The following is a 16,898-nucleotide window of genomic DNA, read 5'->3' as shown; positions in this document are numbered from 1 at the left end:
CTGTATCAAGTTCAGGCCACAGCAGGAAGTTGGCCAGTGGGAAAAACACCGTAACCTTGTCTGATGTAGAAAAAGACAGAACTTGTTGTGCCACATTCTTAACCTGGAAGAGGGTCAGCTGAGTGAGCCCTTCTAACCTGAAGAACAGTTAACTCCTCCATGTGACTTAGAGAAAGTCAAGTTCATTCTTTTCTTGTTATTTTTTTGGTGTCTGGGCCAGATAAGTCATGCTAGAAATGTTCAGGATCCTTAATCAACAGTGTATTAATTAGTGAGGATAAGTCTAAGCTACTGTGACCAAAATGATCAAGGCTTCCACAGGGTGAAGGTTTACGCATTTGTTCTTCACACAGAAGTCTGAGCAGCAAGTTCAGGGCTGGTGTGGGGGCTCCTGTATCATTTGGGACCTGGATTCCTTCCATTATGAGCCTCTTCCTTTTAGTTTTATCTCATAGGCCAAGATCTCTGCACCAGCTCCTGCTGGAGCAGCCAGTGGGAAGGAGGAAAAGAGAGGGCAAGACATGATCCCTCCATCTAAAGACACAAGCCACGATTGAACGTTTCGACCCCTTGCCTCTACTCTACAGAAAACAGTCAGGTGGCCACATCCAAATGTATGAGAGGATGAAAATATGCCTACCTAAAAATTCTACGTAGGAGAGGGAGAACAGATGTTGGAAAACAATAATCAGTTTTCTGCACACTGAATGTCCACCTTTAAGTTCCTCTATTACATCAATTATACCATGACATCTGCCCCAAGGAAAACAAATAGAAAAAAAAAAATAAAAGGAAGAAAGAAATAAAAGGCATCCAATTTGGAAACAGCAAAATTTTCTGTTTGCAAATGCCATGATCTTGCATATAGTAAACCCCAAAAGAACTCCACCAAAATACTCTCAGAACTAATGAATAGTTCACTTACTAAATGAACTCAGTAAAGATTTTGAATACAAAATCAACACATAATAATTAGTTGCACTCCTATACACCAAAAATAAATTACCCAATAAGAAATTAAAATGATTTTATTTACAATAGCATCAAAAAGAATAAAATACTTAGGAATACATTTAACCAAGGAGATGAAAGATCTATATACCAAAAACTGTAAGACATTGATGGAAAGGAAGATACAAATGTAAAGGTATCCCACGTTCATGGATTGAAAGAACTAATATTTTTACAGTATCCATAGTACCCGAGGTGATCTACAGATTCAGTGTAATTCCTATCAAAATATCAATGGCATTTTTCACAGATAGAAAAAAAATCCTAAAATTTATATAGAATCACAGAAGACCCCAAATAGCAAAAGCAACCTTGAAAAAGAGGGACAAAGCTGGTGGCATCATACTACCTGACTTCAAAATATACTATAAAACTATAGTAACCAAAATAGGGTACTGGCATAAAAACAGACGTTTAGACCAATGGAACAGAATGGAAAGCCCAGAAATCAATTCACACACTTATAGCCAATTGACTTTCAACAAAGGTGCCAAGAACAAATGGGAAAGGACAGTCTCTTCAATAAATAACAATGGGAAAACTGGATATCCATATGCAGAAGAATGGAACTGGACCTTTATCTCACACCATACACAAAAATCAACTCAAAATGGATTGAAGACTTAAGTGTAAGATTCGAAACCATAAGACTCTTAGAACACAGAAGAAAAGCTTCATGGCATTGGTCCTGGCAATGATTTTTTGCCTGTGACACCAAATGCATAGGCAACAAAAGAAAACAATAAACAATTGGGATTTCATTAAACTACAAATTTTCTGCTCAGCAAAAGAAACAACAAAATGAGAAGGCAACCTATGGAATGGGAGAAAATATTTGCACATATCTGATAAGGGGGTTAACCTGCAAAATATATAAGGAACTCATACAACTCAGTAGCAAAAAAAACCAGAAACAAACAAAAGTAACCCAACTTTGAAAATGGACAAAGGACCTGAATAGACATTTTTTCCAAAGAAGATATGCAAATGGCTAACAAGCATATAAAAAAATACTCAACATCGCTAATCATCAGAGAAGTGCAAATCCAAACCACAATGAGGTGTCACCTCACACCTGTTACTCTGGCAAAGACAAGAGATAATAGGTGCTGGAGGTGACACTGTTGCACACTGTTGCACACTGTTGGTGGGAATATAAATTAATGCAGCCATTATAAAGATTTCTCAAAACACTGAAACCAGAACTACCATATGATCCAGCCATGTCGCTTCTGTGTATTTATCCAAAAGAAATGAAATCAATATGTCGAAGAGATGTCTGCACCCTCATGTTCATTGCAGCATTAGTCACAATAGCTAAGATAGGGAAACAACTAAACGTCCATCGGCAGATGAATGGATAAAGAAATCGTAGTCTATATACACAATGGACCACTTTGCAGCCAGATAGAAACAAGGGAATCCTGTTGTTTGTGACAGCACAGATGATCTTGGAGACTTTAGGCTAAGTTAAATTAAGCCAGACACAAAAATACAATGCTGTTAAATCTTACTTCCATGCAGACTCGAAAGTCAAACTCATAGAAACAGACTAGGATGGTGGTCGCCAGAGGCTGGAGGGTGTGGGAATGAGATGGTGAGCAGAGGGTACAGACTTTCAATTACAAGGTAAAGAAGTGCTGGGATTTACTGTACAGGAGCGGTCGTGATGGTGTGTTCATTCATTTGATTGGGATAATCATTACCCAATGTATACATATATCAAATGATTACATTTGACACCTTGAATATATACAATCTTTATTTGTCAACTAAATGTTTTAAAGTATATATAACACATAGAAGAAAGACTCATGGAACACACTTTGTTATCAATTTTTCGAAGAAAACTCACCGTTCGCATCAGCCCTGAAGCTTTGGGAAGCAAGCAGCATGAGGGGAGAAGGCGGTCCTGGTAAATGGTGCTCACGCCCTCCTGTTCCTTTCACCACTGCACAATCAGGAGGCAACTGTGGACCCTCTTGGGCTCGCAGAGCCCCCTGGGCGGGCGGTTCGTCGTTGGTGACTCTTCAGTGTCATAAGACACCTGTGTGTAGTAGAATCTGTTACTACTTACTCTACATGGTAAGAGAGAGGAGCTTTCACTCACTCACGCAGAATTCCGTCAGTCTGAGTTTCCTCAAATGGCCTTTGATAGGAGGCTGGTTCAACAGACAGGTGCCAACGTAAAAGAAACAGTGGTTTAGTCACAGCAGAAGTTCCTCAGAACAACAGATCGTCATGACCAAACCCCACCCAAAAGGGCGCAGAGGGGGCTTTCGCTGAGATGTTCGCGTGAGATGGTCCTGTGGCCTGAACCCCTGGGGTCCAGGCGACCAGCCAGGGTGAGGCTGCTGGAGCCACGCGGGAGGAAGTCAGGGCCTGGACTCCTACGGAGTGGAAAAGACCGCGAGATCCAAAGCCCCATCCAATCCTTGGATCTTGAATTTTGTTGTCTGCTAATGGGCACCCCTTCTGAGAAGACGGCTTTCCTGCTGCCCTTGTCGCAGCCCCATCCCCACCCGGAGGCCCCCACTTCCTCTGCCTATCCCTATTTCTCATCTGCCCATCCCAAATCAGATGATTTCTCTGGAAGTGGGCCTGGCCGCTGGCCTTTTTTAAGCTCCCAGGTGATTCTAGCATGCTGCCTGCTGGAGGGCCTGACCTCTCCAGTCCCACCTGCCCTCCAGGAAGGCTCACCTCCTCCAGCTCCATGCCTGCCCCAGCGTCTACCCAAAGCATCCTCTTCCACGTTCAAACCCAAGACTTCTGTCCACGTGATCCACTTAGCCGTTAGCTGCAGCCGCTGGGCCGTTTCATACATTTGTCCTGTCTCCTTGAAGGCAGGGCTCGGGCACTTGCTCAGCCATTGTTCCCAACGCAGGGCAGCACCCAAGACACGCTTGTGAAATCTCACTAGGTGGGCAAGGCCTGGGGGCGTCTGGGGTGAGCTGGAATCACGTCAGCTCCCGCTCATTGTGCACCCACTGTGTATGGTACTGCGTACTCAGCCCTGCGCTGAGTGTGATACACACCGTTGCCACTGCCCGGACAGGAAACCCGTGCCCCCAGAGGGCAAGAAGGTCACAGGGTACAGCCCACACCTGGGCTTCCTCCTCTGGGAAGGCTTCCAGAGAGAGGCAAAAGCTGGATTTCTGTGGGGTTAAAAAGAGTTGGAGGGACAGACAGGAGCGCGTGTGCGGAGATTTATCTTCCCAGAACTTGAATGGAAGCTGTTACCGTCAACTTCATCTCTAAAGAGCCCTCTTGGACATGTTTTAGTGTCCCAAGACGGGGCAAAAGGTCTGCTTTCATCTCTAATCATAACCATCACCAGCTTTGCCTCATTGAACCCGGAGAAGGTCGGTTCCTTCCTCCTCTTTCCAGGGAAGTAAATGGGAGACTTGGAGAGGTGACTCCACCGGCTCTGTTTAGAGTCCGGAGTCAGGGAGGACTCTTTGCGGACCAAAGCATGGCGTTTCCAGTGCTGCGGGATTCAGTGATGGGCATCGTGGTGCGTCATTACCCAGATCCTTGGTGGCAGTAGCTTGGTGCGGATGGTTGAGGAAGAGGAGAAAGCGGAAGCTGGTGAACACCGCTGAGGGAGCAGGTCTTTCTCTCCCTCCTGGGAGTACAGGCTCCTGAGGCCCATTTCTCTCTCCACTGGGTGTGACTGGATGGCGCCACGTGTTTGTGCTACCCCAGATACAGAAAGATGCCACACTGCAGGGAAGAGGGCCCCAGGCATGCTCAGGAGGCCTTCATGAGCCCCAGCCAGCTGGGATAAGGAGTTCCAACTCTGCCACCCAGAGGTTTCTTCATTGGTAAAAAGTATGTGTCCTTTCATTCAACAGTTACAGAGTAGCTTCCAGTGTGCGAATCCCTGTAACAGTTATCAAGAGAGAAGACGGCTTGTAAGTGAGTGCAGTGCCACCTGGGGAGTGATGATGCCTTATGAAGGGCATGGAAGGTGCCGGGGAATCTGGCTGAAGAATCATGATAGGATTTTGACCAAGCGAGGTCTGTCAATGGGGCATGTCATTGGCACAGAGCTTATTTACCAGGCACAGACTTAGGATGTATTTCTGTCTGCCGACATGGTGTACATCATATTCTGCCGACACACACAGGTGGTGGCCTCTGACCCAGCAAAGTCAGAGGAAATACTAGTGCCAGGCATTGCCCCTCATACTCTCCAATGGAAACCTGGGAAGCTGAAAAGCACAGCCTAGCTTAGGTTCACATGTGTTAGGAGTAGGGAACCCAGAGCAGCTTCTTGGTCTCTCTCTCTCCCTCTCTGTCTTTTCCCCTCTCTCTCCACCACCATCTCTCTCTCCACCACCATCTCTCTCTCCTCTCTCCCTTTCTCCCCTCTCTTCTCTCCACTGTCTCCCAGATTTAACTGGCACTGAGATGAAGATGTTTGAAGATGAAAGACTGAGAAGGCAAAATAATTGGAATTCTTGTAGGAGCACTTTCGCCTGGACTTGTGTTTGGCTTCTGTTCTTGCTAATATCCATTGGAGTCTTTCCTTCCCTCCTTCCAAACTATATTAGTAATAGAATCAAATGTCTTCTATTGTAATCAGCTAGCAAACATTTTAAAAATTTTTATTTAAGGCCGGGCGCGGTGGCTCAAGCCTGTAATCCCAGCACTTTGGGAGGCCGAGGCAGGCGAATCACGAGGTCAGGAGATCGAGACCATCCTGGCTAACCCGGTGGAACCCTGTCTCTACTAAAAAAAATACAAAAAACTAGCCGGGCGAGGTGGCGGGCGCCTGTAGTCCCAGCTACTCGGGAGGCTGAGGCCGGAGAATGGCGTGAACCCGGGAGGCGGAGCTTGCAGTGAGCTGAGATTGGCCACTGCACTCCAGCCTGGGCGACAGAGCGAGACTCCGTCTCAAAAAAAAAAAAAAAAAAAAAAAAAAAAATTTATTTATTCATTTTTAATTTTTATAAAGAAGGGGACTCACTCTGTTGCCTAGGTTTGTCTCCAACTCCTGGCAAGGAATCCTCCTGCCTCAGCCTCCCAAAGTGCTAGGATTCTAACAAAATATTTGAACCAGCTCTGTTTTCCTCTTTCCTGTTTTCTAGAAAAAAAACTTATTGTGAGGAACACTCATATCTCACATATTTTCTGCAAGGAAAGAGTAAAGTGCATTTGACAGAGGCTGGGAAAGTGGAATTCTCTGATCTGAATTACGTGGACTTTTGAAACCCTGGACTTGCCCCTGGGCTATGCTCTTGCCAAAGGTGACCTTGACCGGGCAGGGACAAGGTTTTGCACTGATGGCTGCAGGCAGCAGGGCCCCCACCCTCCTAGGGTCACAGTCCACACCTGGGCCCCACCTCATCCTCTCCTTCCTTTCCAGCCCTTGGAATTCTGAGTATGATCCCAGCAACTTGGCCTTCGGGAGAAGGGCCAGGCCCACTTCCCGGGAGCCGCTGTGCTAGGCCTGGAGCTCAAGGAGCCCGGCCCAGCAAGTGTTGGGGAAAAGGTGAGAGGATGGGGAGGAGGTGCAGCTGGTGGAGATGCTGTGCCTCTGCAAGGGAGAGGGGCCCAGCCCTGAGAGCCACACTAGCCTCAACTCGCTGAGGTAATGAGTTCCAGCTCTGCCTTTCCAGAGGCTTCTTTGTTGGCAAAAATTATTTGATATTTGTCCTTTCATTCAGCAAAAAGTTACAGAGTAACTCTCCAGTGTGCCAATCCCTGCAAGAGTTATTAAGAGAGAAATGATGCAAAAGAATCCCAATCCCCCAGAAAAGTCCCGGGACCCCTCATCCCAGGGCTCTGGCCTGTGCCCTGGTGCCTCCTTTTCTCTCCTGTCCCCTGACCTTCCCACCAAAATTTATATGTTGATGTCATAACCCCCAGGACCTCAAAATGTGACCTTCTATGGCGATAGGGTCATTGCAGATCGAATTACTTACCTTTAGGTAAGGTCACATGGGCATAGGGTGGACCCCTGATAACTGTGTCCTTGTGGGAAGGGAAAATCTGGACACACACACACACACGGAGAAAGTCACATGAAGATGAGGGCAGAGATCGGGTGATGCTTCTACAAGACAAGGGATGCCAAGGACGGCCAGCAGCCACGCAGGTTGAGGCCTGGAACATGCCCTTCCCACCCAGCCTCAGGAGAAACCTGCCCTGCCCACACCTTCATCTCCGACTTCCAGTCTCCAGAACTGAGACCAATTTCTGTCGCGTAAGCCACCAGTGTAGGGTGCTTTTTAGAGCAGAGAGTGGGGCTCAGAAGCCAATACCCCAAAATATGGTGCTTTGTGCCAATTGAACTGAAAAGGAGATTCAAGGCCTCTCGCTCCCCCACCCCCACCCCCACCGTCTCTCCCAGAGATCCTGAAGTGTCCTTATCTCCTTCAAGTCTAACCCACCAAAGAAGAAAGGTGGCCCCTTCCCTGAGTTCCCGTTAACTGAACCCGTATCTCAGGAAGGAAGGCTGACACCGAACACGCCGGACAGACTTGTCAAGACCAGTCTGCTCTGGGGCCCAGCGGACTTGGCCGAAGACTGTGGTGTACTCATCAAGCCCACCTAATCTTCCCTAGTGAGCATTGATTGTCCTCAGCTGAAGTCCTCTTTTCTCCTCCCGTCACCTGTTTCGCCAGCATCCAAGCCGCCACTCCTTGTGGAACCTCAGGAAGGTGTCTCAGCTTCCCAGCCCCATTGGGTATTGGTCCTTCATTCTGAAGGCTCCCATGTCACGTAAAACTAGGATCAAATCAATCTGTATGTCTTTTCTCCAATTCAACTGCCTTTTGCAAGATTTTTCAGCGAACCTTCAGAGAGCGGGGTAAACGCTCCCCTCGGCCCCTACACAGCCCTAGGAAGCTAATCCTCAGCCATAACATTCCATCACGAGGGCCCACAGCCACAGCGTGTGGGGGCCCGTCACGTGAGGGGGCTGTCACCTGAGGGGGCTGTGCCGCTGGCTCGGCTCTGCCTGCTGGCCAGGGCCCACTCCGTCTCAGAGATGATACACTCATACCCGCAAAGAAGAACCCGGGGAGTCGCAGGCCGAGCCAGGCTGCTGGCTTCCAGTGACATCACATGACTTTGGGGCCACTGCCTCATCCTGTATCTGTGCATATGAGATGCATTGTCTCTTCCTCTGCAGTTGAGCTGAATGAATACCTCCGAAGCCGCTTTGTTCTCCAGATGTGAATAGCTCCACTATACCAGCCTCGTCTTCCTTCCGGGGGACAACGTGGGTCAGGGCCCAGAGAGATATTTAATGTCACCCTCTCGGGGCTTTGACGGGACTAACTCTGCCACATCTTTTGGAGATTGGGAAAGTTGCTAGAGGCTTCAGAACTCCAGCCGAATGGATCCCAAACTCGGGAGAATGGTGAGTAGGACCTCCACCCTCAGAGTCTGTGCACTGGGCGCCACACTTCCATTTGTCCCAGGAGCACGTGTGTTAAGCCCAGGTGGGTAGGTCGGGCACCCAGTGTGGCCCCAGATGCTGCTCCTCATGGTGTTCTCAGGTGCTGTCTTGGCCGAGGAATGTGGTGTTTGGAATTATATTTTATCAGTAATGCTTTTGGATGGTTGTGTGTTCTTAACAATAATTAAATGGCATTATTGTCAAGTAGTTCATATTCAAATTGTTCATGAACTCAGTCTTCTTAAATCAATTTTTTTCTGTACTTTTTCTTTTAAAAAAATGAGTTTGCTCCTGGAAGAATTTGCCTAAATAATGGTAACAGTATGCTGTTTGTCCTGGTCCCAGTTTCCCGGCTTAAGGGCTAGCGTACGAGAGCTAAAGAGAGCTAAATCGCCGGGCTAAATCACCCGAGGCCTTTCTCGGGGAGGTTTCCACGGCTCAGGTGCAGACCTGAGTGTGGGTGTGGCAGGAAGGCTTCTCTCTAGGAAAACAAGCAGGCAGGTGTCTTTGGCTGTGAGGTTTTGTGGGGTTGTGTCCCAGGCTACTTGGAAAGATAAAATTCATGGACCCTTTTATTTCCATTGCAAACACACACATACACACACAGAGAAATTTTCAGAATTTTGTGGAAGGTTGATACGTAGAAGACTCTCAAAGGACCCTCAAAAGACATACTGAAACAAATACATGCAAATGCGAGGCTAGAGACACAGTGAGAAGGCAGGCGGCGACCTGACCTAGAATCCTGACCACTGATTCTAGAAGTGGTCTTTGCCCACCTGCAAGACCACGAGACTCCCAGACCACACTGCAAAATCACTGTTCTGAGAGAGAGAACCTCACCCTGTGGCTTGGCCATGCTTTCCATTGCTGACTTTTTTTTTTTTTTTTTTTTAAGAACCCATGACTGGCCAGGGCACTGGGGTGAGGGTTAGAAGAGGACATTTCACTGAATACTGTCCGTCTTTTAAAAAGTTTTAAACTGTGTCATGATAGTATCTATTCAAAACATGAACGTTAAAAGCAATATGAAAGAAAATAATTTCCCTGGCTGGGCACGGTGGCTTATGCCTGCAATTCCAACACTTCAGGAGGCCAAAGCGGGAGGGTCACCTGAGCCCGGGAGTTCAAGACTGGCCTGGGCAGCATAGTGAGACCCTGACTCTACAACTTTAAAAGTAGCCAGGCAGGGCGGAGCATGCCTGTGGTCTCAGCTACTCAGGAGACCAAGGTGGGAGGATGGCTTGAACCTGGGAGGTCGCAGCTGCAGTGAGCCATGATCATGCCACTGCATTCCAGCCTGCGAGGCAGAGTAAGACCCTGTCTCAAAAAAGAAAGGTTATTATTTATTTTGGACTCAATATAATACCCTTTGATATGAAAGAGAGGAAGAGATTGTAATATGTATTTTCCCCTTTGCTATTCTTTTACTTTTTTTAACTTTTGTTTTAGGTTTAGGGGCACATGTGCAGGTTTGTTACAAAGGTAAATTTGTGTCATGGAAATTTGTTGTACAGATTATTTCATCACCCAGGTATTAAGCCTAGTACTCATTAGTTATTTTTGCTGATCCTCTCCCTCCTCCCTTCTTCCACCCTCCCATAGGCCCCTGTGTGTTGTTCTCCTCTATGCGTCCGTGTGTTCTCATCATTTAGCTCCCACTTACAAATGAGAACATGCGGTACCTGGTTTTCTGTTCCTGCGTTAGTGTGCTAAGGATGATGGCCTCCAGCTCTATCCATGTTCCTGCAAAGGACATGATCTCATTCTTTTTTATGGCTGCATAGAATTCCCCATGGTGTAGATGTACTACATTTTCTTTACACAGTCTGTCATTGATGGACATTTAGGTTGATTCCACGTCTTTGCTATTGTGAATAGTGCTGCAGTTAACATTCTCATGCGTGTGTCCTTATAGTAGAATGATTTATATTCCTCTGAGTATATAACCTAGTAATGGGATTACCAGGTCAAATGGTTATTTTGTTTTTAGCTGCTTGGGAATTGCCGCATTGCTTTCCACAATAATTGAACTATTTTATACTCCTACCAACAATGTGTAAGTGTTCCCTTTTCTCTGCAACCTTGCCAGCATCTGTTATTTTTTGACTTTTTAATACACTTATTTGACTGATGTGAGATGGTATCTCATTGTGGTTTTGGTTTGCATTTCTCTAATGATCAGTGATATTGAGCTTTTTTTCGTATGCTTTTTGGCCACATGTATGTCTTCTTTTGAAAAGTGTCTCTTCATGTCCTTTGCCCACTTTTTAACGGGCTTGTTTTTTCTTGTAAATTTGTTGAAGTTCCTCGATGCTGGATATTAGACCATTGTCAGATGCATAGTTTGCAAATATTTTCTCCCATTCTGTAGGTTGTCCATTTACTCTGTCGATAGTTTATTTTACTGTGCAGAAGCTCTTAAATTTAATTAGATTCTATTTGTCAATTTTTGCTTTTGTTGCAATTGCTTTTGGTGTCTTTGTCATGAAATCTTTGCCTGTTCCTATGTCCAGGATGGTACTGCCTAGGTTACCTTCCAGGGTTTTTAGGTCTGGGGTTTTACCTTTAAGTCCTTAATCCATCTTGAGTTGATTTTTGTATATGATGTAAGGAGGGGGTCCAGTTTCAATCTTCTGCATATGGCTAGCCAGTTAACCGAGCATTATTTATTGAATAGGGAGTCCTTTCCCATTGCTTGTTTTTGTCGCTATTGCTGACTTATTACCATCACCTTTTTCTAATACTGAGAGAGAAAAGAAAGTCATCAATTCTGTTCTTGGGATCTTGAGCCCAAGATTGGGCAAACGCTTTCTTTTACTGTGGCACAGATCAAATGCCCACCAACAGCCAGGGTGGATCCCTGGTTGTGGCCCGGGGGACTGGATGAGGTTTGGGGAGCTGGACCACAAGATGCAGAGGGGGCTCTATGCTGTGAGCACTCGCCCTTCGGATGGGGCACGTGCAATCAGCATGTGTGATGTGCCTCCTGTGTGCTCTAGTGCCTGGGCCCAGTCACTCTGGGCAAACAGTGGTACCAGGGATGTGGACTCTGGGACCAGGAAGCTTCTCTGGGGGGAATGAACGAGGTCATACATCACTACACTTTGTCCACACTCCTTGTTTCTTTCCACAAAAAGCAGCATTCTTGTTAAAACCATAGAGTAGAACTTCTAACTGTTGATTACAAAAGGCAAAGTACAATTTAGACGAAGGTGAGAAGTTACCCATCCACGTACTATTTACTGCCTTTTTCACTAAATCCCAAACTCAGGGGTTTTTTTGTTTTTTTTGTTTTTTTTCTCTCAAACTTTAGTGTAAGCAGTTTTAGGGCAGAGGCCCAGGAATCAGCACTTTAAAGAGCATCATCCAATGGCGTTTAGTATATTCACTAATGTGCGCAACCATCACCACAGTCCATTTCACAACACTGTCCTCATCTGACCCTCCCATTCCCCCTCCCTCCCCTTATCCCTAAACAACTACGAACCTGTTTTCTGTCTCTATAGATTTCCCTATTCTGGACTTTCATATGAATGGTATCATACAATATGTGGCCTTTTGTGACTGGCTTCTTTCACTTAATGTAATGTTTTCAAGGTCCATTCGTGTCATAGCATGTATCAGGACTGCATCCCTTTTTGTGGCCAAATAATATTCCACTGTGTGAATATGCCACATTTTGTATTTATCCTTTGTTTGTGAGTGGAGATTTGGGTTGTTCCCATCATTTGGCTGTTATGAATAATGCTGCTATAAACATTTGTGTCCCAGTTTTTGTGTGGATATGTATTTTCATTTCTCCGGGGTGTGTACCTGGGAGTGGAATTGCTGGTGGATACGGTAGCTCCATGGATCAGTGTCTGAGGAACTGCCAGACTGCTTTCCACCCTGGCTGCACCCTTTTGTATCCTCACGAGCAGTGTACGAGGGCTCCAATTTCTCCACATCCTCAAAACACTTGTTATCTGACTTTGTGATTGCCGGCATCCTCCTGGGTGGGAAGTGGTGTCTGGTTGTGGTTTGATCTGCATTTCCCAATGCCTAATGATACTGAACATTTTTTCTCTCACTTCTTGGCCAAAAGATCTACCATTTTAACAGTGAACCTCCACCTCACCCTAGTCAAGGGATTCTGACAGAGGCGTTCCACCTATCGCCTTTGAGAACATTTTCGACTTCAAGTATAAAGAGTCTCCCTAGATTTTTCTTGGCTTTTTCAGGGCGTATCTCTTGCTCCAAGGTTCTGAACCTAAGCCCAGCTCTTATTTAATCTAGCGTTCAGCTGATTTCTAATTAATCAGTTCTGCTGTTGATTTGCACAAGATAGGAACTGGCATTCTCTCTCAAGCAACCTGTTAAAGCTAAACAGGGAGAGATTATGGCCAGAAAATACCTGGACATTCGCTGCAAACACTGTCTTCCTACAACAAGCTTTCTCCCCCTTCAGAAAAAAAGAAAAAAGCCTTCCCTCTCCAGCAGGGATTGGACTAAGGAGATCTACACCTGTTTGTTCCCACCAGCTTTTAGTTCTTTACGTTAATAGACTCCCAACTCATGACGGAAGGATGCAGGCTTTTCCCAGAGCCTGGATTTCTAAGTAGGCGTGTGCTAATTTTCCGCCACCCACTTCTCCTGCGCACTGTCTCATAAAGGGTCTGAGGATGCAGGACTGCCAGGTGAGCTCTTTTCCAGCTCCCACAGGCTTCCTTACCTCTTATTCCCAGTGCCCGCAGATGCCGGAGGGAGCCATCCTGCCTTGAGGCATTCGATCCTTCCTTGGCCAGCTGCTCATCCGCAGCCAGGGAGTTTCCCCACCTGCAGGATTCCTCCGACCAAACGCCTTGTTAGCGTTGTTGGTGCAGATGGACCCCCAAGCACAACCAGCTGCTCCTGAGCAGCAAGAGGTTCCTGGGATCAGTGGCGTGACCACAGGCGCGGTGGCCATGAACTCACGTTGGCCCAGGGCACTGCCTGCTTGCCAAGGCTCAGCCTGCCCCAACCCTGCTCTCTCATTTTAATGGGAAGTTTCAAACAAGCACAAACATAGACAGATGAGGATAGTGAGTCCCTGTGTGTCTATCGGCCAGTTCCAACAATTACCAACACGTGGCCCATCTTGTTTCAGGAGAGCCCCTCCCAGGACCCTCACTCTCAGCATCCAGATAATCCTACAGCAAATTCCAGACATTGCATTATTGCTTCTGTAGGTTGTTCAGCACATATCTTGAAGGTGAGCATGTGTGTATATCAACAATACCGTTAACACACTATAAACTAGCAATAATTCCTTAAGATCAACAAATATACAACCTACAACCTGTGGTCAAATTTACCATGTTGTCCCCTAAAAATATTTTTACCATTGGTCTTTTGAATCAGAATCTAAATAGGATCTATACTTTACATTTGTTGGGTATAAATCTGTTTTTTTGTTTGTTTGTTTGTTTGTTTGCTTTTTGAGACAGAATCTCGCTCTCTTGACCAGGCTAGAGTGCAACGGTACAATCTCAGCTCGCTGCAACCTCTGCCTCCTTTTAGCTGGGATTACAGGCGCCCACCACTGCATCTGACTAATTTTTGTATATTTTAGTAGAGGCAGGGGTTTCACCATGTTGGCCGGGCTGGTCTCGAACTCCTGACCTCAGGTGATCCACCCGCCTCATCCTCCCAAAGTGTTGGTATTACAGGCATGAGCCACTGCGCCTGGCCTCTGTCCTGTCTAATCTGACCTTGAGTGCCTGGAATGGGCACCCTGCCTCAGCCTGGCCCCCTGTACATGACATAAGAGGGAACAGCAGCAGCTCTCTTGGGGAACCTCGGTGAGGATTGGAGGGCAAGTTGAGAAAGGAGAGCCGTGTTGAGACACGTGGGGGTGTAACCTACTCATCCTGGCTGTGTGATCCCAGGCAGTCTCTTGATCCCTCTAGTGCTTCAGGTCACTCGTCTGTGAAATGGAACCACAGTGGCTCTGCCTCACTGGATTTTCAGAGTGATTGATGACGTCGTGGCCACGAAGTGCTCGGCTCCATGCGTGTGAAGACGCAATAAAAATGTAAATGTGACCTTACTGCAAATGGACACGACTTCTATTAATCAACAAATCACATGATGTGTGGAATCCCTAACTCACTCCAGCACTAGAATCTGAGGAACATTGCAAACATCACATTTCAGATCTGGCTTCTAATGAAGTGATGCCGATTTTCTTGTATCATAGGTGGTTTAGCACAGACTGCTATAGACAGTTAAATGTTAGTTCCAGACGCCCACTAGCAGCGTTCTGGGACAGCCCTGTGAGTTGTTGGGTACTGGAATACACTTTTCTGTGGTTCACAATGGAAACTTGTATCTGAAAGTGGAACGGGGAATGGGGCTGCGGTCGGGAGCCATCACCCACTGGAGGCTCACAGTGAGCACAGCCCCAGTCATGGGCTCTGCCGAGGCACCTGGGGAAGGAGACGGGAGGCGTGCAGAGGCACTGTTTAGCTGCCACAGGAGCTGCCAGGAAAGGCGCAGCGATGGGATCCTCCCCTGAGCATGCACTGTCTAGGGCAGCTGTCCTAGCTTCTCAGCAGGTTGTCATCTGTGGCTCACCAGAGAGAGACGCTGCCCTGGTGACTGCCACTCTGCTGGCTTGGGACCCTGGCAGGTTCAGGAGCTGATGGCATCTGGAGGGTAGGTGGCATTTGTTGGCTGGAGCTGAGAGCCAGCTCCTGGAGGAGTCACAGAAGGAGAAGGGGTGGGTGGGCCCAGCCACCATCCTCCTGGTCCCCGCGCAGAGCTCCTGCCCGGGAGGAAATATGCACCCGCGGTTAGTTTATGGGAGGGAGCCTGGGCGGGCTGTTGCACGGTTGGTCTCACTGTCACAGGGCAGGCAGCAGCAAGGCTGGGGCAGGGGACCTGAGCCCTGAGGTACTCCCCAGCCCCATCGTCCCCGCCCTAATGAGGAGGTAGGGGCTTTCTGTCCCCAGAGCACCTCTCCACAGGCCCCACAATGCCCCAGTGTTCCAAGTCTCAGTTGCTTTTTCCAGCGGTTACAATCCACTACTGCTTCAGAAGCACTGTGTTTGGGACAAAGGTACCTTTCATGGTACACGTGGCTCAGCTTCCGGCACCACAGCACATAAAGTCAGGGTGCCGTCCCCTCCCGACTCCAGAAGGAACGGGGCGCATTGTGAAAAGGAGAGAAACAGTGCTAAGACAAGGCATGCACAGATGGAACTCCCCAAAGACTGCAGACGAGGAGGGGTCCCCTGCGCCTTCTAGGACAGCTCCAGTGCCCTGGGATCCCAGAGTGCATGGTGGTCAGGGCGAAACGCCTTTGCATGTTTCAGCTTCACAGTTTGCCTGGGGCGGTCTTGTTACCCAACGTTGCACCTTGTACTGCAGGCCAGAGGTGTGGGCGGGAGCACTGCCCTGGAGCCATCCCAGAGGCCCTGTCCCTGCTGACAGGGTGAGGTTTGCTTGTTGAGCTCCTGCTGTCAAGGCCTAAGTTATTAGTTCTTCTTTGCTAATTCCTGGAGGCTGAGGTTATCCAGGATATAAACATTTATGCCTTTTAAGGTTATCCAGGATACAAACTGAACAGAGCTTGTGAGCTTTGAAGTGGACCCTTTTTATCTTCGCCCGAATCTTGCTCTCCTCCAGTTTGGGAAAGTTTGCACCGGGTTGCGTTCCCGGCACTGAGCCTGACACTGAGCCAGGCTGTGGGGACACTGCCTCCCAGGAAGTGAAATCACTGTCAGGCAGTCCCGATCAACACACAGTATGAGTTCACCCTTAAAACTCCCCCTCCACTTCAAGCAAAGCAATTACATATACTTCAGGATTTTTTTTTTTTTTTTGAGACAAGGTCTCACTCTGTGATCCTCCCGCCTCAAGCCTCCTAAGTTACTGGGACTACAGGTGTGCACCACCTTGCCTGGCTAAGTTTTAAAATTGAACTTAATTTATGTAGAGACAGAGTTTCTGTGTTGCCCAGGCTGGTCTTGAACTCCTGGGCTCAAGTGGTCCTCCTACCTTGGCTTCCAAAAATGCTGGGATTACAGGTGTGTGCCACTGAACACTGTTTGAGAACTGTAAGCCACCAATTTAAGACCTGGACCTGGAATGGGCATCCTAAAGCACCAGGTGGAGGCAATCATTGCATTTTAGGCAGAACTCATAACAGAGAAGGAGAATAAAATGACTATCATTCAAGTTGAGGCTGCAAGCCAAAGTTCTGAAGTGTGTAAGCCTTAAGAAAAACAGCTCTTGCAATGTGTTAGAAAATGGGTTTACCAAGACTGACATACAAAGTAGAATATGTTTAAAATGGATACAAATGAAGTATGTTTAAATTCTTCAAGAGACAAATGAAAGACTAACACCCACATTAATGAATGAGAAAATACAAAACGTAAGCGGGCACCTATGAATCAGGAGCAGATGGGGGCCGGGCATGCTAGCTCATGCCTGTAATCCCATCACTTTG

At 47.2% G+C, this 16,898-nt stretch overlaps 1 protein-coding gene across 2 annotated transcripts in view; it reads left to right on the top strand.

Annotated features, from left to right (window-relative positions):
- CNDP1 (carnosine dipeptidase 1) overlaps positions 1-16,898 on the top strand; it is a 78,455-nt gene that overhangs the window by 22,397 nt on the left and 39,160 nt on the right. Inside the window, exon 2 of one of the 2 annotated variants that reach the window (XM_050768246.1) lies at positions 8,240-8,383. In XM_050768246.1, the coding sequence (XP_050624203.1) occupies positions 8,360-8,383 (24 nt within the window). In that variant the 5' untranslated portion in view covers positions 8,240-8,359. Of the gene's footprint in view, positions 1-8,135; positions 8,384-16,898 lie in introns of those variants that run through there. The other variant, XM_050768245.1, reaches the window with a different exon arrangement.

This window comes from Macaca thibetana, chromosome 18 (assembly GCF_024542745.1).
Source record: "Macaca thibetana thibetana isolate TM-01 chromosome 18, ASM2454274v1, whole genome shotgun sequence".
NCBI lineage: Eukaryota > Metazoa > Chordata > Mammalia > Primates > Cercopithecidae > Macaca > Macaca thibetana.
This window is presented reverse-complemented; position numbering and strand designations above follow the sequence as displayed.